This window comes from Phyllobates terribilis, unplaced genomic scaffold (genome assembly GCF_046119375.1).
Source record: "Phyllobates terribilis strain yellow unplaced genomic scaffold, ASM4611937v1 Scaffold_2__4_contigs__length_985480577, whole genome shotgun sequence".
Taxonomy (NCBI): Eukaryota; Metazoa; Chordata; class Amphibia; order Anura; family Dendrobatidae; genus Phyllobates; species Phyllobates terribilis.
Window position 1 is genome coordinate 667301163 of NW_027362762.1, and position 22988 is coordinate 667324150.

The following is a 22988-nucleotide window of genomic DNA, read 5'->3' on the forward strand; positions in this document are numbered from 1 at the left end:
TCAAATTTGGACTCATCAGACCAAAGCACAGATTTCCACTGGTCTAATGTCCATTCCTTGTGTTCTTTAGCCCAAACAAGTCTCTTCTGCTTGTTGCCTGTCCTTAGCAGTGGTTTCCTAGCAGCTATTATACCATGAAGGCCTGCTGCACAAAGTCTCCTCTTAACAGTTGTTGAAGAGATGTGTCTGCTGCTAGTACTCTGTGTGGCATTGACCTGGTCTCTAATCTGAGCTGCTGTTAACCTGCGATTTCTAAGGCTGGTGACTCGGATAAACTTATCCTCAGAAGCAGAGGTGACTCTTGGTCTTCCTTTCCTGGGGCGGTCCTCATGTGAGACAGTTTCTTTGTAGCGCTTGATGGTTTTTGCAACTGCACTTGGGGACATATTCAAAGTTTTCCCAATTTTTCGGACTGACTGACCTTCATTTCTTAAAGTAATGATGGCCACTCGTTTTTCTTTACTTAGCTGCTTTTTTCTTGCCATAATACAAATTCTAACAGTCTATTCAGTAGGACTATCAGCTGTGTATCCACCTGACTTCTGCACAACACAACTGATGGTCCCAACCCCATTTATAAGGCAAGAAATCCCACTTATTAAACCTGACAGGGCACACCTGTGAAGTGAAAACCATTTCCGTTGACTACCTCTTGAAGCTCATCAAGAGAATGCCAAGAGTGTGCAAAGCAGTCATCAAAGCAAAAGGTGGCTACTTTAAAGAACCTAGAATATAAGACATATTTTCAGTTGTTTCACACTTTTTTGTTAAGTATATAATTCCACATGTGTTAATTCATAGTTTTGATGCCTTCAGTGTGAATGTACAATTTTCAAAGTCATGAAAATACAGAAAAATCTTTAAATGAGAAGGTGTGTCCAAACTTTTGGTCTGTACTGTATATCATAATGATTTACACTGACCTGTCATTTATACAATGTTCCCTGCAGTGTCTAGATGATTGCTTATACCTTTCACAACCATGTAACGTAAATATACGTCATGGGTGCAGGGGGTGTAATGAGAGGGCTTAGGAGCAGCGCTAGCTATGGAGCTGGGCCTGACTATGTTAGATAGCCAAGTACCTGCCTTTATCAGCAAGCAGATTATTGTATCATGTGCCAGCTGCTGCTAATGAGTGGCTGCTTGTCAGCTGCAGCTCAGGAATATTCCATCAGGACAGATGTCCGCTCTGAAAAATGGTAAAGACTGCAGCTGACAAGCGGCCACTCGTTGGCTGCAGCCGACACATGACACCTCAGTGTCATGTCAATCTCTGTAAACAGTTGTGCCCACATTACTGCAACAGTGCCGCTGCAGAAGATCAGTATACACTGTTTTTATTTTATATGGGTCCCTGAACTGTTTAGGCTAGGTTTGTCCAGTTGTGGAAAACATCCAGAAATGTAACAGTATAGAATTTTAGAAGAATTTTTTAACCCCCTCTATTATTTTGCTGTGGTTTAAAGGGTATATTATCAAGATGTGTCTTGAGCAACACACAGCTCTCCAGGCTCCTTACTTCCTTGTTGCTGGGGGATGTCTACACTGTTATCACTATATTTGCATATAGAGACAACATGGCCTTTGATCAAGCTAGCAGTGATTAGGAGAACTGCTCTGAAAAATGCCAATGCTTGAGGCTGGTGATATTGCAGGACTGATAACAGCAGCTGGGTCAGAAATAGAGAGGGAGGGATGTGAGCAGCTAACTGCTATATCAAAATCAATGGACGGGAGAGAGGTGGCTTGGATCTCAGGAGTTAATTCCTCAGCCTGGAATGAATCTGCTGCCATTCTAGGCCAGGCTTTGGTTGCAGATCTTCTTTTTCCAACAAACTTCACGCTATGTAAGATAGAAGAATACCAAGGTCGGTCATGCTGTTGGGGAAGTCTCAAGGAGAACTTGCAATCTTGGATTTGGAAAAATACTACTAGGCCACCCACCTTAGATGAATCCCCTCTTGGACGGCCTAGCTTGCTTTCTCTAGATGGGTTGAAATTAAGAAATTGTGGCTAGCTCCAGTACACCCTAATGTCTTCTTATTGCATAGCTCTCCCCCTAGGACCCAGAATGGTCAGCCCCTGATGCTCAGTGGGGATTTTCAGAATAGTTTACATGGTTGATACCCTCACCCTTGAACTAAACTCCTACAAGTTTAATTCAAGGGCAGGCAAATTACACCTTGGGTAATATTTCCATAACAAGTCTGCCACTATTCATTATTCGTACCCTGGGCTGCCAAACAGTCTCATCCCAACCCTAACACCCTTTGAGAGACGATTCCGGCATGGCCTCTCTTCCGAGAATTTTATCACCACAATTTTCCAGATACTACTCTCCCCTACAAAATCCACCCACCTGTGCCATAAATACATGGATATATGGGAACAGGCTCTTGGTGTAAATATCTCCCCAGCAATGTGGAGTACTATATGGGACGGAGCAGATAAATCCTCTGTATGTACCAGCTACAAAGATATTCCGTTCTAACTACTCCTGCATTGGTACCGTACCACAGCTCTCTGCTTCACTTCCTAAACTTGTCAATTCCACCCTCCTGCTGGAGGTTCTTAGCGCACCCTGGCTCCCTCATTCATATCTTCTGGAAATGTAGTGTTATTACCCCTTTTTGGGGTATAGTGGGGTAGTTGGTGGAGGGCCTCTCCTCTGTTCACCTTTCTCTCGATCCCCTAAATTACTTGTCTAAAGTTCCCCCATCAGGTAACTGGGGAAGCAGTCAGCCAGGCTGTTCTTTTACATTTGTACAGCCATGATGGCCAGAGCCTGGAAACGAACAGCTCCCCATCTTGTCTGCATGTATATGGGTTACTAAAGGAAGTCCCCTCTCTGGAGCTCTTAGCGGCTTCACTCAGCAACACCCTGGACATATGTCCGCAGTTCTGGGACCCCAGGGATGTTTATTACCCCACAACCAACTTCCCAGTAGCCTGATGGAGTCTCGACCATAATACCTGCCTCCTTGATCCCTTTTGTCCTAACCCTCCTCTCGTTTTTCCCCTTGTCTTATGTACCTCTTTCTCCCCCCCTTTTTCATTTTTCCCTTCTCTCTTATTAAACATTGAATTATGGAGAGTTGGGAACACTGCACATAAATCTGAATTTTGTATTTGAGTTTGTATTCTTGTAAAATTTCACTATAAATTACAGTAACAAAAAAGTTCTCCGCAGGACAATGACAGCAGATAGAGGAAAAAAACAAGTCAGTCACAAACGTGCTTATTTAATTCTGTCCAACTAATTAAAGCAATGGAGTAACATGAGCATATCCCTTTAATAGAACACTAGAGTTTTCTTTCAGCGGATTCAGCACACAGCGCTTGTCATATGCTTGTTTTTTGTACAAGTAGCATGCTGGAGTTATCATGCTTTTTCCTCCATAGGGTTATCTTCCTGCCAATAAAGACAGACGCCAAATGACACTTGAAAGAAAACGTGCAGAATATTTTGGTTTTATTGAACAGTATTATGACTCCCGGAATGAAGAGCATCATCAAGACACTTATCGGCAGGTACGAATTGTTCTATCGACTCCCTTACATCCTTAGTATCCCAGTCTTCTTGTCATCTCTGCCCCCCATGTAGTTTTTACATGCTGACATCCAGACAGCGTAGAAGTGTGACTGCACAATAGGCTGGAAGGTTGTCTTGACACTTACATTTTTTACGTTAGAAGGTGAAGTACGCCGATGACGTTGCGTCCTGGCAGACACCTGTACAGGCAACATCAGCCTCTGTCACTTACCAAGATGAATCGGAGCTGTCGGAGCACAGATTCTGCCTATAGCTGTATGCTCCGATGCTAGGGTCTATTATAAAGTGTGTGTACTACACAAGGGCACGTCTGTTACCCCCTTTTGCATATATGTGACTACCCTTTACAATTTCTTTTCCATGTTTTATATTAGTTTGGTCTTCCTTTATATATTATTTGCGCCTTTGTCTTGTAGATCCATATTGACATACCACGGACTAATCCTCTAATTCCATTGTTTCAGCAAGCATTAGTACAAGAAGTAAGTGTTAACTACTTTTATTGTATTAATACCATACACATAGTATTTTTGACTTCCATGTTTTCTGTGACCAGTCACTTAAAGCACCACACAGGTTTTTTTTTCACCACTGGAATGTTATCAATAATGCATATTCCCTGCCCGTAGTAAAATACTTACCAGTCCCTGTCTTCAGCTCTTCCCAGTGCCTTTCCAGTCCCAATCCTCCATCTTGTGACCGCAACTCCTGACTATCTGGAAGTCAAAGGTAACGGTCACAAGTTCTCAGTGTAAGTCTATGAGAGCCTCGTTCTGGCCTCGATCTTGTTCTCATAGACTACATTGAGTTGTGACTTCTGGATCACCCAACAAAGAATGGAGTGATCCAGCAGGTCACAACCTGCAGAGGACGACCGGAGTGGCGCCGATACAGAAAAAGACAGTGACCTAGAAGTATACTTCTCAAAAAAATAAAGGGAACACTTAAACAACAGAATATAACTCCAAGTAAATCAAACTTCTGTGAAATCAAACTGTCCACTTAGGAAGCAACACTGATTGACAATCAATTGCACATGCTGTTGTGCAAATGGAATAGACAATAGATAGAAATTATTGGCAATTATCAAGACACACTCAATAAAGGAGTGATTCTGCAGGTGGGGACCACAGACCACATCTCAGTACCAATGCTTTCTGGCTGATGTTTTGGTCACTTTTGAATGTTGGTTGTGCTTTCACACTCGTGCTAGCATGAGACGAACTCTACAACCCACAGAAGTTGCTCAGGTAGTGCAGCTCATCCAGGATGGCACATCAATGCGAGCTGTGGCAAGAAGGTTTGCTGTGTCTGTCAGCGTAGTGTCCAGAGACTGGAGGCCCTACCAGGAGACAGGCCAGTACACCAGGAGATGTGGAGGGGGCCTTAGGAGGGCAACAACCCAGCAGCAGGACCGCTACCTCCGCCTTTGTGCAAGGAGGAGCACTGCCAGAGCCCTGCAAAATGACCTCCAGCCGGCCACAAATGTGCATGTGTCTGCACAAACTGTTAGAAACCGACTCCATGAGTGTGGTATGAGGGCCCGACGTCCCCAGATGGGGGTTGTGCTCACAGCCCAACACCATGCAGGACGCTTGGCATTTGCCACAGAACACCAGGATTGGCAAAGTCGCCACTGACGCCCTGTGCTCTACACAGATGAAGGCAGCTTCACACTGAGCACATGTGACAGACGTGACAGAGTCTGGAGACGCCGTGGAGAGCGATCTGTTGCCTGCAACATCCTTCAGCATGACCGGTTTGGCAGTGGGTCAGTAATGGTGTGGGGTGGCATCTCTTTGGAGGGCTGCACAGCCCTCCATGTGCTCGCCAGAGGTAGCCTGACTGCCACTAGGTACCGAGATGAGATCCTCAGACCCCTTGTGAGACCATATGCTGGTGCGGTAGGCCCTGGGTTCCTCCTAATGCAGGACAATGCCAGACCTCATGTGGCTGGAGTGTGTCAGCAGCTCCTTGAAGATGAAGGCATTGAAGCCATGGACTGGCCCACCCGTTCCCCAGACCTGAATCCGATTGAGCACATCTGGTACATCATGTCTCGCTCCATCCACCAACGTCACGTTGCACCACAGACTGTCCAGGAGTTGGCGGATCCAGGTCTGGGAGGAGATCCCACAGGAGACCATCCACAACCTCATCAGGAGCATGCCCAGGCATTGTAGGGAGGTCATACAGGCACGTGGAGGCCACACACAATACTGAGCCTCATTTTGACTTGTTTTAAGGACATTACATCAAAGTGGGATCAGCCTGTAGTGTGTTTTTCCACTTTAATTTTGGGGGTGACTCCAAATCCAGGCTTCCATTGGTTAATAAATTTGATTTCCATTGATGATTTTTGTGTGATTTTGTTGTCAGCACATTCAACTTTGTACAGAACAAAGTATTCAATGGGAATATTTCATTCATTCAGATCTAGGATGTGTTATTTGAGTGTTCCCTTTATTTTTTTGAGCAGTGTATTTTACTACAGGCAGGGAAAATAGTAATACCACTCCGAGGGTTAAATTAAACCACTAGAGTCGTGCTTTAATGTTTAATGTGCATTTTTACTGAAAGATTATAGTGAAAGAGCGTTTCACGATTCTCTTTATCTTGCAATATAAACAGCTATTAGACCTCAATTGGAACAATAACTAACTTTAAGATGAGCTGTAGTGCCCTACATACAAGTTCTTCTCACTAAATTAGAATATCATCAAAAAGTTAATTTATTTCAGTTCTTCAATACAAAAAGTGAAACTCATATATAGAGTCATTACAAACAGGGATCTATTTCAAGTGTTTATTTCTGTTACTGTTGATGATTATGGCTTACAGTATCACTGCGCTTGATTAGCCAGACACCATCTATGGGTATTGTGAAGAGGAAGATGAGAGACACCAGACCCAACAATGCAGACGAGCTGAAGGCTGCTATCAAAGCAACCTGGGCTTCCATAACACCTCAGCAGTGCCACAGGCTAATCTCCTCCATGCCACACCACATTGATGCAGTAATTGATGCAAAAGGAGCCCGACCAAGTATTGAGGGCATTTACTGAACATACATTTCAGTAGGCCAACATTTCAGATTTTAAAAACATTTTTCAAGCTGTTATAAAGTATTCTAATTTACTGAGATAATGACTTTTGTGTTGTCATTGGCTGTAAGCCATAATCATCAGCATTAACAGAAATAAACACTTGAAATAGATCACTCTGTAATCACTCTATATAATATAGGAGTTTCACTTTTTGTATTGCAGAACTGAAATAAATTTACTTTTTCATGATATTCTAATTTAAGTGAGAAGCACTTGTAAGTGCAATTACCAGAAAAATTACCTATTCTGTACTTTATTTGTGCTCATTGGTTGGTGTATGTTTGTACTGCCACAGTAACCTTTGTATTTTTATGTCTTCCTCACATCACAGATTTTTGAGAGAATCTTGTTCATCTGGGCCATCCGGCACCCTGCAAGCGGATATGTCCAGGGAATCAATGACCTGGTCACTCCATTCTTCGTGGTGTTTTTGACTGAGCATGTTGGTGAGGATGCAGTGATTATCCTTCAGTTTGTATTCCAATGTATGTTTTGTCTTAAAGGGATATTCTCAAGTTTGAAAGTTATCCCCTATCCTTTGGAAAGGGAACGTCTTCCCGATCACTGGGGGTCCGACTGCTGAGGCCCCCAGCTTTGAAGACTCTCGGCCAAATGAAGTGGAGGTCGATCATGTGCACTGCCATTCCATTCACTCTTAATGGGATCACCGGAGATAGCCGAGTGCTGCTCTCGGTTGGTCTTTGACACTACCATCAGAGTGAATGGAGTGGCAGTGCGCGTCATCGACCTCTGCTCTATTCATCGGTGTCCTTCAAAGCCCCGGTTCTCAAGATCGTTGGGAGTCCCAGCGATCAAGAAGATATTTCCTATCCTTTGGATAGGGGATCATTTTCAAATTTAAGGATACCACTTTGAGCTTATACTTTCAAATGAACTTAATTTATGGGAACAGGGCTGTGGAGTTGGGAGTCGGTATAAAATGGACCAACTCCGACTCCTAAAATATATAATAAATTAGGTACAGTAGTACAATGCAGTTTGTGGGGAATATTTTTTCATAAGAATTTGGGAAAGTTCTGAAATGTCCTATAAATGTCTGTTCTATTCCTGATCTAAGGGTCTAGACTTTTAGCTGAGATGAATCTGTGCTACAGTAAATTTATCACTTAAACATGAGCCATGTGTGAGGGAGTCGGTGTCATGGAAATTGAGGAGTCGGAGTCGGAGGTTTGGCTTACCGACTCCACAGCCCTGTATGGGAAACTATTGTATGATTTTGAAATCTTTGCTAAGACAATCACTACTTTTATAAGGATTTTCATTCTTTTGGGAAAATGTGTAAGCACAATAACTAACCTATAAGACCTCTTTTATGTACATTTTTTTTATATGTTTGTACAAAGGTTTTTTTAAAACATTCTTTTTTTTTTTTTTAAAGCACCACTCCAGCATTTTTTTATATTTCAGTGCCGGAGTGATGCTACTAATGTAACTTCCCTGCCTATTATTACGATTACCAGCTGCCGGCTTCTGCTCTTCCCAGCACCTCTGCGATCCCGGGCCGCCATTTTGTGTTAACTCTACTTCTGACCGGAAGTCAGAGGTAACGGTCACAAGCTCTCAGTGTAAGTCTATTAGAGCCTCGTTCTGGCTGTCATAGACTTAGTTTGAGTTTTGACTTCCGGATCGCCCAGCAAACACTAGACAGATAACAAGTTGCTGGAGACCGACTGGGATGGCGCCGATAACAGAAGACGATGGCGGCTGGTAAGTATAAGACTAAGGGCAAGGATCTTAGATTACTAGCATCACTCCAGTCCTGCAATAAAATAAAACAAAACACTGGAGCGGTGCATTAAGTCTTGTAGAAAAAAAAATTAACAGAAAAATAAGCTGCTAACCACCCAAAATGCTACAAAATGCATTACATTTATGTGTCATTATAGACTTTAAAGAATATGGACCTCTTAGGGTTTTTTTTTTGCTGAAATGCATGCATTTTTTGCTGAAAAAAATCATTTTTGCATTGCGATTTTATTAAAAATGTTGAGCAATTTAGCTTCTACAGCCTCTATGTATCACAGTTTATAGCAGACTGCAGAATGCGTTAACAGTGAGGTTTTCTGATGAGCTGCTTACCTTATAAGCTGATTAAATGTGGTCATAAATCTGCTTAGAAGAAAGCTGAAAAGGACAAACATAATGCTTACAAAGCCTGCCAACAGAACAAGCTTAACAACAGATCCGCTCATTCTACACCCTGCTATGTACATTATGCAGCCTCTATGCAATGAACATGCAGGGATTGCCAGCCAGTCACTGGAATGCCGCAGCCATGTTGCTTGTGGGCATTACAGTGATTGGCTGGCCGCACAGCGTCACCTCGAGTATTTAAAACCGGGCGCCGCCATCTTGGACACAGTCGCCCGGGATCAGACAGTGTAGGGAGAGTGCTGCTGAGCTAGGGAGAGATTTATACTGCGAAATAGTTAGTGTAGGGTCTCTAAAGGCTGCCAAATCAAACAAACAGTCCTTCTCAGGACTAATATCCATCCCAGATATCAGGCAGACAGGCTGTATAGGAGACGCAGTGGTTATACCAACAAACAGTACATTACAGTCCTGTGTGCTGCTGCTGGTCAAATTGCTAGACTTAAACCCCCGGTCTCAGGGGCCAGGAAAAATCCTTTTTTTCATTTAAATCCTGTATTTTTTTTTCTCCTGAGTCAGACTGTACAAATACGCGTCTTATTAACCTTTTGGTATTCCCACCCCCCCAAAAAAAAAAAATTGAGTGTGTCTGTGACTGTTCAGACACCAATATATCTGTTTAAAAGATTCTGGTGTAGGCCAGAAAAATAGAACTGTGGTTTTGCAGTTCCACGGTTCAAATCTCTGTATAATCCAGCTTTTGGCTTTTTTTCCGTAAAAGAAAACAGTAATAGTGTCTCCCTGACTGTTCAGACACAAATATATCTGTTTAAAATATTCTGGTGTAGGCCAGAGAACTAGAACTGTGGTTTTCCTCTTCCACGGTTCAAATCTCCTTTTTATTACCCCTTTGCCATTGATAGTGCGAGTGTAAGCTATTTTACTTCATTTACAATGGGCAAGGCGCGTGGCAAGGGACGTGGAACTGGACGTTCTGGTGATGGTGCGTGTAGAGGACGGGGCCGTGGCCAAGGTGATAATGTGCCACAACCAACAGCCACATCTTCTCTCTCCCACTTCTTGACCAAATTACTAGGGAAGCACACTACAACACCAGTATTGCGAACTGATCAGTGTGAACAGGTTATTATTTGGATAGCAGATAATACTTCCAGTTACCTGGGCACCACCACCTCCGGTCTGTCTTCCACACGGTCAAGTTTTAGTAGCCGTGAGTCTCGACCTCATACTCCTCCTCACCCTGATGCTCCTTCCTCCCACCATGCCGAGTGTCGTCAGACAGCAACTGATCCCACAGTTGGACACTCTGAAGAGCTGTTCACTGGTCCATTTCCATATTTGTGCCCCTCGCCTGCTCCTCTTGAAGTGGTGGAAGAGGAGAATCCCATGTAGCGATGCCCAAATATTTGAACAGCCACGGCCAGAGGAAGTCGACGCTGGCAATTTGTCACAAGACGTGGACGATGACAAGACACAATTGCCACGAAGTGAGAAGGAGGATTGTGGTGCGCAAGTGGAAGAGGAGGAGGTCGTGGATGATCTAGTAACTGACCCAACGTGACAGGAGGACACGCAGAGCGAGGCCAGCAGCACACAGGGGGAGGGAGGCAGACTACCCGAACAGGCAGGAAGAAGCAGTGTGGTGGCCGCCTGCCATGCCAGCATCAGCAGGGGTGACAAAACTACCAGCCTGACCACCAACAGCATGATCAGGCACATGTCAGCAAAGCACCCGACTTTGTGGGGCGAACCCCAGGGTTCACGACCAGTGTCAGCGGGTGTCACCACAGCTTCTTCCGCTGTTGTGCGTGTAAGAGAACTCCCTGTTGTGCATGCAAGGCAATCCCCTGTCCATACTGCATGCGAAGATGCCCCCTCCTCTCAGTCTTCACTTGTTATGGCAGTTTCTCAAGAAACAGCATCAACGTCCACGTCCCACCGCAGCGTTCAATTGTCCATATCCCAGACCTTTGAACGAAAGCGCAAATTCGCAGCCAACGCCCCACAGTCCTAAATTCGCACATTTCATGACTGCTTGCGTTGGAAATGCTGCCTTTTAGGCTGGTGGAGACGGAATCCTTCCGCAACCTTATGGCGGTGGCCGTCCCTCGGTACTCGGTCCCCAGCCGACACAATTTTGCCCGGTGTGCCATCCCCGCACTACACAAGCACGTGTCCCAAAACATCTGCTGTGCCCTCAGCAACGCAGTTACTGGGAGAGTCCACCTGACAACGGACACGTGGACAAGTGCTTGTGGCCAGGGACGGTACATCTCCCTGACGGCACACTGGGTAAACATAGTGGAAGCCGGGACCCAGTCGGACCTTGGGACGGAACACATCCTCCCCACACCGAGGATTGCGGGCCCTATGTCAGTCAGAGTTGCCCCCACAGTGTACAGCTCCTGCGCATCATCCTCCTCCTCCTCATGTTCAGCCTCCGTCTCAGATATCACCACATCAGTTACAAGCTGGAAGCACTCCAGTACTGCCTCAGCCAAGCGGCAACAGGCTGTGCTGAAACTCATAAGCTTAGGTGATAAACCTCACACTGCTTGTGAGTTGTGGTCAGCTGTGAAAGAGCAGGCAGATCTGTGGCTGAAACCGCTGTACCTACATCCAGGCATGGTCGTGTGTGACAATGTACCGTAACCTGGTGGCGGCTCTGAGGCGAGGCGAGATCACACACGTACCATGCCTGGCTCATGTGCTTAACCTCGTGGTTCAGCGGTTTCTTAAATCGTACCCCGAGTTGCCAGATCTGCTCGTCAAAGTACGCCGCCTGTCAGCTCATTTTCGGAAGTCGGCTACAGCTTCCGCCGCCCTTGCTGTGTTGCAGCAGCGTTTGCAGCTTCCGGCACACCGACTGGTGTGTGATGTCCCCACACTTTGGAACTCTACCCTCCACATGTTGCAAAGGATTTGTGAGCAGAATAGAGCAGTTGTGGAGTACCAGCTGCAACTAGGCCGTCGATTTTCAGGTCAGACTCCACACATAAGACCTCAAGAGTGGACCTGGATGTCTGACATATGTACCATCCTGACAAACTTTGAGGAGTCCACCAAGATGGTGAGTGGCGATGACGCCATCATTAGCGTCAGCATCCCACTTGTCTGTCTTTTGCAACGCTCTCTGCAGAGAATTAAAGAGGAGGCATTGCAGCCAGAGTATGATGAGATGGATCAAGAAGCCGTAACGGGTGATTACACACAGCCCAGCCTCATCTCATCCCAACGTGCATTGGGGGACAATGAGGGAGAGGAGGAGGAAGAACAGGAGCTGGTATCATGCTCTGTAGACAGTAGTACCTGTACAACTGTCATAACGTCGGTTCAGCGTGGGTGGCCTGAGGACAGGGGGGAGGAGGAGGAGAGCATGACCAGTCGTCATCTTGGTGAGGACACGGAAGTCTTGCCCGTTACCAGTCTGGCACGCATGGCTGACTTTGTTACTCTGCCTTAACCGTGACCCTCGCATTGTCAAAATGTTGGGTGACAGTCATTACTGGTTGGTGACACTTTTAGACCCCTGCTACAAGGAGAACTTTCACCCTCTTATTCCTGAGGTGGAGAGGTCTACAAAAATGGGGCAGTACCAGAAGGCCCTTGCTGCAGAACTGCTAAAAAAATTCCCATCTGAACACACTAGCGGCAGAGGTCACAGTTCGTTGCCCAACCAAGGCGTTCAGGCGAGAGAGACGCAACTCCAATCCAGCAGAGGCAGGGGAACACTGTCAACGTTCTGGGACAGTTTTCTGAGACCCGCCCAGCTTACAGGCCCTGAGGCGCGTGGTACTCATAAGGAGGGGAAAGTTTTAAAAGATGGTGAGGGAGTACCTTGCCAACCATACCAGCATCCTCTGTGATTCCTCTGTGCCTTTTAATTATTGGGTATCCAAGCTGGACACTTGGAATGAACTCGCTCTGTACGCCTTGGAGGTCCTGGCCTGCCCTGCCGCTGGCGTGTTATCGGAGCTTGTTTTTAGTGCCGCTGGGGGAATTATAACTGATAAGTGCACTCGCCTGTCAACTGACAATGCTGACAAGCTGACCCTTATCAAAATGAACAAGGGCTGGATTGGGCCAGACTTCTCATCACCACCAAATGACAGCAGAGTAACATAAAGTCAAATCCACTGTGTTATTTCGGGAGGTGTATTTCCATGCACCGCTTCACACCCACACATGGGTATACGCTTCCTCATTTCGGCTGTATTTTGCTCTTATCCTCAGCCTCCACCGCCACTATACCACCACCACCACTATACCACCAGGGTGACCGTGGTCGTGTTGCCAGCATTGCAAGTTCCTCCGTCCTAATTTTTGGCAGCTTTTGCTTGGAAGGCATAGGCAAAGACTATGGGAGACCCACTCCCCAATAATGGGAATAATGTTTTTAATATGCTGTACTGCATGGCTCTTGTAAGGGGCATGAAAACAGTCTTGTTAAACCACTCTGAACTCCACAGCTCTTCCAAGGGGCATTAAAACTGTCTTGATAAGCTACTGTGACCTCCACGTCTCTTCCAAGGGGCATTGATATTGTCTTTTTATTCCACTGCGACCTCCACCACTCTTCCAAGGGGCATTAAAACTGTCTTGTTAAGCTACTGTGACCTCCACCTCTCTTCCAAGGGGCATTAAAACCGTCTTGTTAAACCACTCTGAACTCCACAGCTCTTCCAAGGGGCATTAAAACCGTCTTGTTAAGCTACTGTGAACTCCACCTCTCTTCCAAGGGGCATTAAAACCGTCTTGTTAAACCACTCTGAACTCCACGTCTCTTCCAAGGGTCATTAAAACTGTCTTTTAAGCTACTGTGACCTCCACCTCTCTTCCAAGGGGCATTAAAACCGTCTTGTTAAACCACTCTGAACTCCACGTCTCTTCCAAGGGTCATTAAAACTGTCTTTTAAGCTACTGTGACCTCCACCTCTCTTCCAAGGGGCATTAAAACCGTCTTGTTAAACCATTCTGAACTCCACAGCTCTTCCAAGGGGCATTGAAATGTTGTTTTTAATTAACTCTAACCTCCATGACTCTTCCAGCGGGCAATGCATTTCCTCCTAATTTTAGTCAGCTTTTGCTTTTCAATGCATAGGCGAACACTAAGGGAGACCCACTCCCCAATAATGGGTATAAGGTTTTTAGTACGCTGTAATCCACGTCTGTTTCAAGGGGCATTGCAGTTCCTCATAATTTTTGGAAAGCCTTCCATTCACTGCTTAGGCCAACAGTGTACAGGAGACCCAGTTGGAAAAAACTGTTTCGTTAAGGCCCTTTGACCTCCATGTCACTTCCAAGGGGCATTGGAGTGCCTCAAAATTTTTGGTAGGCATTGCACTCACTATATGCCCTATAACTGTGTAGCCGAACCGCTCCTTTTGGTGCAGAATCATATCCTACAAGACGTGTGGTTGACTGGCCTGATATTGATGTGAATGGTCCCTGTTCCTCCTGCTCTTTGTCCTTTGCCACCACCTCATCCATCATTCATCACCTGAAGCTTTGTTTTAACGGGAGTCATAGAACTGGGATAGTAGCAGGAAAAAATCCAGCATTCCTCGGAGGTAGGATATGCGCCAAAACGCTGACCACCTCAGGCCTAGCCGCTACTACATACATGCGCTTGCATTCCAAGGAACAGAAAGCTAAGGAGATGGATGGCCTCATGATCATGAATAATTTACTCGTTGTGTAGGAAGCCGACTACTGCTGCTGTCTACCTTCTGAACTTTGTGTTGAAGCCTGATTGACCCAGGACCTGCAATCCTCTATGTCTGGAGGATGTGTTGCATCCCAGTGTCCAACTGTGTCCCAGCTTCCACAATATTAACCCAGTGTGAAGGCGTCAGTGAGATGGACCATCCCTGGCCACATTCACTTGTCCACGTGTTTGTGGTTAGGCTGTCCTTCAAATAGGGGCGGCTGGGGAACGTTTATGGACACCCAGCCGCCCCCAGGCGGCTGGGGACCGTGTGTGGGCACCCGGCCGCGGGGCGGCTGGGGACCCAGTATGGGCACCCGGCCGCCCCCTGGCGACTGGGGACCAAGTGTGGACACCCGGCCGCCGGGCGGCTGGGGACTGAGTATGGATACCAGGCCGCCGACGCAGCCATGACGTGGTGGCCAGATTCCGCCTCCACATGCCTAAAAGGCCCAATTTCAAGTGCAAGCAAGCAGTATGGTATTGCTGCCTGGGGGTGGGTGGGTGGCAGGCTGCATACTTGCGCTTGCATTGCAAGGAATGGGGGAGGTACAATTGAACACTGCCCTGGGACAAGGACTTGCACGGGGATAGTTGCAAGTCTGCATCTTCTGATGCGGCAAGGATCACTTCTGATGGGCACACTTTGAAGCAGTGACCTGGGTGTCAGAGATGCTTCCAGGGGTCTTCCCCATGCTGTTCCCATGTCTTTTCAGCACTGTATGCATGTGTCACACAGCACATGGCCAGATAAGGTTGTAAAATGTTAAAATGACATTTCCCGGTGAATGCATTTGTCACGGTTGAAAGCAATACAAAAGTGCAAAAACTCATAAAAAATGCTACTTGTGTACATAGCCCAAGGTGTGGAGGAGTATTTTTGTTTTTGGTTATTTATTTTACCTTATACAAGTCTTTACCCCGGAAAGGAAGTTCCTTAACATATTTCTCAGGAAAGCACTTTCAGTTTCGTTTTTGAACATTTTCTTGTAAGCCCGTAAAAGTGGCTTAATACCTTTGACCACGTTGTTGACAGCAGTGACCTGGGGGTCAGAAATGCTTCCTGGGGCGATTCCCATGCTGTCCCCATGTCATTTGAACACTGTTACTATCGTTCTGGGCACTTTCTAGGCTTTCTACAGACTGCCGGGGGTGCTGCCGCAAAAATGCTCGGGTCTCCCATTGCTCGTGTCGAGTACCCGAGTATCACGGTGAGCTCGGCCCGAGCTTCGAGCTTCAAGCACCTGAGCATTTTAGTGCTCGCTCAACACTAGTGATGACCATGGCGGCCATTTTGAAGTTGGTCATTTTGGATCCAACTTTATTTTTTTCAATGGGAAGAGGGTCATGTGACACATCAAACTTATTGAAAATTTCATAAGAAAAACAATGGTGTGCTTGGTTTTAACGTAACTTTATTCTTTCATTAGTTATTTACAAGTTTATGACCACTTATAAAATGTGTTCAAAGTGCTGTCCATTGTGTTGGATTGTCAATGCAACCCTCTTCTCCCACTCTTGACACACTGATAGCAACACCGCAGAGGAAATGCTAGCACTGGCTTCCAGTATCTGTTGTTTCAGATGCTGCACATCTCGTTTCTTCACAGCATAGACAATTGCCTTCAGATGACCCCAAAGATAAAAGTCTAAGGGGGTCAGATCGGGGGACCTTGGTGGCCATTCTACTGGCCCACGACGACCAATCCACTTTCCAGGAAACTGTTCATGTAGGAATGCTCGGACCTGACACCCATAATGTGGTGGTGCACCATCTTGTTGGAAAAACTCAGAACGTGCCATCTTCAGTGCATAAATAGGGCAACACATCATCGTGTAGCAATTTCAGATATCCAGTGGCATTGAGGTTTCCATTGATGAAGAATGGCCCCACTATGTTTGTACCCCATATACCACACCATACCATCAAGATACGAGATGTTCAGCATCTGAAACAACGGATACTGGAAGCCTGTGCTAGCATTTCTTCTGCCGTGTTGCTATCAGTGTGTCAAGAGTGGGAGAAGAGGGTTGCATTGACAATCCAACACAATGGGCAGCACTTTGAACACGTTTTATAAGTGGTCATAAACTTGTAAAAAACTCATGAAAGAATAAAATTACGTTAAAACCAAGCACACCATTGTTTTTCTTATGAAATTCTCAATAAGTTTGATGTGTCACATGACCCTCTTCCCATTGAAAAAAATAAAGTTGGATCCAAAATGGCCGACTTCAAAATGGCCGCCATGGTCACCACCCATCTGGAAAAGTTTTCCCCCTCCCATATACTAATGTGCCACAAACAGGAAGTTGATATCACCAACCATTCCCATTTTATTTAGTTGTATCCATATAAATGGCCCACCCTGTAAATAGAGGCTGTATCAGCTAACTTGAGCATAATTTTTAAGAAAATCCTTTTGCAAAAATGATTTTTAGCTGAAAATGTATGAATTTAAGTAAACAAAAAAAAATGGCCAGTACATGTCAGTATACTTTAAAGTAACATTTGGCTACCTCTTTTTTTAGCCCCTTGCCGCAATTTTTTTAGAAACACAATGAATTAAATCTTTTTTTTTTTTTTTTTTTTTTTTTCTTGTTCATGGTTATAGAAGATGATGTTGAAAACTTTGATGTAGGTACGCTGCTGCCAGAAACGCTGAAGAATATTGAAGCAGATAGTTTCTGGTCAATGAGTAAACTACTAGATGGCATTCAGGTATGATAGATGTATTATTATTATTATTATTATTATTTATTATTATAGCGCCATTTATTCCATGGCGCTTTACATGTGATAGGGATATACATAACAAAAGCATTTACATAATCTTAACAAAATGAGTCAGCGACTGGTACAGGAGGAGCGAGGACCCTGCCCGCGAGGGCTCACAGTCTACAAGGGATGGGTGAGGATACAGTAGGTGAGGGTAGAGCTGGTCGTGCAGTGGTGTTTACTGCAGGTTGTAGGCTTGTCGGAAGAGGTGGGTCTTCAGGTTCCTTTTGAAGGTTTCCACGGTCGGCGAGAGTCTGATATGTTGGGGTAGAGAGTTCCAGAGTAGGGGGGAAGCACGGGAGAAATCTTGTATACGATTGTGGGAGGAGGAGATAAGAGGGGAGTAGAGCAGGAGATCTTGTGAGGATCGGAGGTTGTGTGCAGGTAAGTACCGGGAGACTAGGTCACAGATGTATGGGGGAGACAGGTTGTGGATGGCTTTGTATGCCATGGTTAGAGTTTTGAACTGAATTCTCTGGGCAATAGGGAGCCAGTGAAGGGATTGACAGAGAGGAGAGGCCGGGGAATAGCGGGGGGACAGGTGGATTAGTCGAGCAGCAGAGTTTAGGATAGATTGGAGAGGTGCAAGAGTGTTGGAAGGGATGTCACGGAGCAGGAGGTTGCAGTAGTCGAGGCGGGATATGATGAGGGCATGCACTAGTGTTTTTGCAGAGTCTTTGCTGAGGAATGCACGGATCCGGGAGATGTTTTTGAGTTGGAGTCGGCAGGAGGTGGAAAGGGCTTGAATATGTGGCTTGAAGGAGAGATCAGAGTCCAGGGTTACCCCAAGGCAGCGAGCTTGTGGGACTGGGGAGAGTGAACAGCCATTGACGTTGATGGATAGGTCGGATGGGGGATGTGAATGAGAGGGTGGAAAGATGATGAACTCTGTTTTATCCATGTTGAGTTTTAGAAACCTGTCGGAGAAGAAGGATGAGATGGCGGACAGACATTGTGGGATTCTGGTTAGTAGGGAGGAGATATCGGGTCCAGAGAGGTAGATCTGTGTGTCGTCAGCATAGAGGTGATACTGAAAGCCGTGAGACTCTATGAGCTGTCCCAGGCCGAAGGTGTAGATGGAGAAGAGCAGAGGTCCTAGAACTGAACCTTGGGGGACACCGACAGATAGGGGGCGAGATGAGGAGGTGGTGCGTGAGTGGGAGACGCTGAATGTCCTGTCTGTTAAGTATGAGGAGATCCAAGATAGAGCCAAGTCCGTGATGCCAAGAGATGAGAGAATCTGGAGTAAGAGGGAATGGTCCACTGTGTCAAAGGCAGATGACAGGTCCAGAAGGAGGAGGATGGAGTAGTGTCGCTTGGATTTGGCATTTAGTAGGTCGTTGGTGACTTTGGTCAGGGCAGTTTCAGTCGAGTGATGCGGTCGGAAGCCAGATTGTAGACGGTCGAAGAGGGAGCAGGAGGAGAGGTGGGAGGACAGTTCAAGGTGGACATGTTGTTCTAGAAGTTTTGAGGCAAAGGGGAGGAGTGATATGGGGCGGTAGCTGGTCAGAGAGGAAGGGTCAAGGGAGGGCTTTTTGAGGATGGGTGTGATTGCGGCATGTTTGAAACATGAGGGGAAGACTCCGGTTGTTAGTGATAGATTGAAGAGGTGGGTTAGGGTTGGGATGAAGACTGAGGTGAGGTTAGTGATGAGGTGGGATGGGATTGGGTCAAGTTCGCAGGTGGTGAGGTGTGATTTGGAGAGTAAAGAGGAGACTTGACCTTCTGTAATGGTGGTGAAGTGGGGTTTGGAGGAGGAGGGTTGAGTAGATATGAGGAGGGGTTGTGTGGACTTTAGGCCAAAGTTTTGTCTGATGGTGTCAATCTTTTGTTTGAAGAATGAGGCAAAGTCGTCAGCTGAGATGAGAGAAGAGGGAGGAGGTGCTGGGGGACGAAGGAGAGAGTTGAAAGTGTTAAATAGCTGTTTAGGGTTGTGAGATAGGGAGGATATGAGAGATGAGAAGTAGGTTTGTTTTGCTGTAGTGAGTGCGGACTTGAAATTAGTGAGGGATTGCTTGAATGCGATGAAGTGCTCGATGGAGTGAGACCTTTTCCATCTCCGCTCCGCAACCCTGGAGGCCCGGCGCAGTTCTTTGGTAAGTTTAGTGTGCCAGGGTTGCCTGTTGAATGTGCGAGGTGTGGTGTGTGTGAGAGGGGCGATCGAGTCTAGAGCTGCAGCTATTGTGGTGTTATATGAAGCAGCAGCAACGTCTGCATCGTGCAAGGAATTTATGTCTGTGAGAGGAAGGAGGGATTCAGAGAGAGAGTGTAGGTCAAGGTGTTTGAGATTTCTGCGAGGGTGTGTGAGTTTGTGGAGTGGGGATTGTGCACCCGGAGAGGAGAGGGTAGAGAATGTGAGGAGGTTATGGTCAGAGAGAGGGAGTGGTGAGTTAGAGTGGTTAGATAGGGAACAGAGGCGGGTGAAGATGAGGTCCAGTGTGTGGCCATCTTTGTGGGTGGGTGTGGAAGACCATTGAGTGAGTCCAAAGGAGGAAGTGAGGGATAGGAGCTTAGAGACAGACGGATGGGGAGTGTCAATGGGGATGTTGAAGTCACCCATTATGATAGTGGGGATGTCAGTGGAAAGGAAGTGAAGCAGCCAGGTAGTGAAATGGTCTAAGAAGGTGGTGGCTTGCCCTGGGGGTCGGTAAACGACGGCCAGTTGGAGGTTGGAGGGGGAATAGATGCGCACACAGTGCACCTCAAAAGAGGGGAGTGTAACGGAGGGTGGCAGTGGGATTTTGGTGAAAGCGCAGAGTTCTGATAGGAGGAAACCTACGCCTCCACCATGTTTGCCATTGGGGCGGGGGGTGTGGGAAAGGTGGAATCCGCCATATGAAAGGGCAGCTGGGGAGGCTGTGTCAGAGGGGGTGAGCCAGGTTTCGGTGATGGCGAGGAAGGAGAGTTTGTTTGTAATGAAAAGATCGTGGATGAAGGAAAGTTTGTTGCAGACAGAGCGAGCGTTCCATAGAGCTCCTGTTAGTATAGCTGAGGAGGTGGGTATTAGTTGGATGGGTATGAGGTTAGAAGGGTTGCGACAGTTTGAGGAAGGTCGTGGATAGGAGGTAGAAGTAACTGTGGGGATATGGCGAGGAGGACCAGGATTTGGAGAGATATCTCCAGCAGTGAGGAGGAGCAGAGAAAGTGTTAGCAGGTGGGAGCAAGAGAGAGCATGAGGTGGCTGTCTGTGTTTGGAGATCCAGGATTGAATGTTGAGGAATAATTTGGAGGAGGAGGTGAGATGAATGGGGAGGATAGAGGGAGAGATGATGAGTTTCTTACTTGGTGTAGGGATTTGAGGGGTTATTAGAAAGTGGAGGACTATAGAGGAAAAAGTGAGAGCTAACAGAAACATAGTTTAAGGAGAGTAAGTGGTCAAAGTGTTTGTTACCTGACTCCTGCCCTGACTAACTGCCTCTGAAATAACTGCCACTTCTCTCCGAAGCCACTTTGCACAAGAAGACGCGTGCACCCCTTACAGAGAGTCTAAATATATAGGCCACATTAAACTATATCAGGTGTAGGGCATTGTGGGAACGGCTTGTGGATAAATTAACAGCTGGTCATTTCAACAGGAGATGGCTGGGTGATCAAAGACAGAGCCAGGACGCAAGTCTCTGCAGTTTAGCACCTCTAAAAATCAGATAAGGTATATAGTGGGGAAAGAACAAACATATGTGAATATTGATTGGAGTGGGACAGATGAAGCAGGGGAATTATGCAGAGCATGTACCAGAGAGATGGGTCAGCAGAGCATTAGAAGACAGCATACATAGGAGCAGGGGAATTATGCAGAGCATGTACCAGAGAGATGGGTCAGCAGAGCATTAGAAGACAGCATACATAGGAGCAGGGGAATTATGCAGAGCATGTACCAGAGAGATGGGTCAGCAGAGCATTAGAAGACAGCATACATAGGAGCAGGGGAATTATGCAGAGCATGTACCAGAGAGATGGGTCAGCAGAGCATTAGAAGACAGCATACATAGGAGCAGGGGAATTATGCAGAGCATGTACCAGAGAGATGGGTCAGCAGAGCATTAGAAGACAGCATACATAGGAGCAGGGGAATTATGCAGAGCATGTACCAGAGAGATGGGTCAGCAGAGCATTAGAAGACAGCATACATAGGAGCAGGGGAATTATGCAGAGCATGTACCAGAGAGATGGGTCAGCAGAGCATTAGAAGACAGCATACATAGGAGCAGGGGAATTATGCAGAGCATGTACCAGAGAGATGGGTCAGCAGAGCATTAGAAGACAGCATACATAGGAGCAGGGGAATTATGCAGAGCATGTACCAGAGAGATGGGTCAGCAGAGCATTAGAAGACAGCATACATAGGAGCAGGGGAATTATGCAGAGCATGTACCAGAGAGATGGGTCAGCAGAGCATTAGAAGACAGCATACATAGGAGCAGGGGAATTATGCAGAGCATGTACCAGAGAGATGGGTCAGCAGAGCATTAGAAGACAGCATACATAGGAGCAGGGGAATTATGCAGAGCATGTACCAGAGAGATGGGTCAGCAGAGCATTAGAAGACAGCATACATAGGAGCAGGGGAATTATGCAGAGCATGTACCAGAGAGATGGGTCAGCAGAGCATTAGAAGACAGCATACATAGGAGCAGGGGAATTATGCAGAGCATGTACCAGAGAGATGGGTCAGCAGAGCATTAGAAGACAGCATACATAGGAGCAGGGGAATTATGCAGAGCATGTACCAGAGAGATGGGTCAGCAGAGCATTAGAAGACAGCATACATAGGAGCAGGGGAATTATGCAGAGCATGTACCAGAGAGATGGGTCAGCAGAGCATTAGAAGACAGCATACATAGGAGCAGGGGAATTATGCAGAGCATGTACCAGAGAGATGGGTCAGCAGAGCATTAGAAGACAGCATACATAGGAGCAGGGGAATTATGCAGAGCATGTACCAGAGAGATGGGTCAGCAGAGCATTAGAAGACAGCATACATAGGAGCAGGGGAATTATGCAGAGCATGTACCAGAGAGATGGGTCAGCAGAGCATTAGAAGACAGCATACATAGGAGCAGGGGAATTATGCAGAGCATGTACCAGAGAGATGGGTCAGCAGAGCATTAGAAGACAGCATACATAGGAGCAGGGGAATTATGCAGAGCATGTACCAGAGAGATGGGTCAGCAGAGCATTAGAAGACAGCATACATAGGAGCAGGGGAATTATGCAGAGCATGTACCAGAGAGATGGGTCAGCAGAGCATTAGAAGACAGCATACATAGGAGCAGGGGAATTATGCAGAGCATGTACCAGAGAGATGGGTCAGCAGAGCATTAGAAGACAGCATACATAGGAGCAGGGGAATTATGCAGAGCATGTACCAGAGAGATGGGTCAGCAGAGCATTAGAAGACAGCATACATAGGAGCAGGGGAATTATGCAGAGCATGTACCTGTGGAAAGAGAAGAAGAAGACGAATGTTAGTCCATGGCCTCTGAAATAACTGCCACTTCTCTCCGAAGCCACTTTGCACAAGAAGACGCGTGCACACCCCAGCACGCCATCTCTTGTCCATAACCATTAGTGCAATGTTTTTCTTTGTTAATGCTCAGTACACCTTTAATGGCAATCTGTCAACAGGTTTTTGCTATGTAATCTGAGAGCTGCATGAAATAGGGGCAGAGACCCTGATTCCAGTGATGTATCACTTACTGGACTGCT

At 46.4% G+C, this 22988-nt stretch overlaps 1 protein-coding gene across 1 annotated transcript in view; it reads left to right on the forward strand.

Annotated features, from left to right (window-relative positions):
• TBC1D22B (TBC1 domain family member 22B) overlaps nucleotides 1–22988 on the forward strand; it is a 59674-nt gene that overhangs the window by 18093 nt on the left and 18593 nt on the right. Inside the window, exons 6-9 of the mRNA XM_073666846.1 lie at nucleotides 3406–3534; nucleotides 3973–4038; nucleotides 6995–7109; nucleotides 17119–17225. Coding sequence (XP_073522947.1) covers nucleotides 3406–3534; nucleotides 3973–4038; nucleotides 6995–7109; nucleotides 17119–17225 — 417 coding nt within the window. The remainder of the gene's footprint in view (nucleotides 1–3405; nucleotides 3535–3972; nucleotides 4039–6994; nucleotides 7110–17118; nucleotides 17226–22988) is intronic.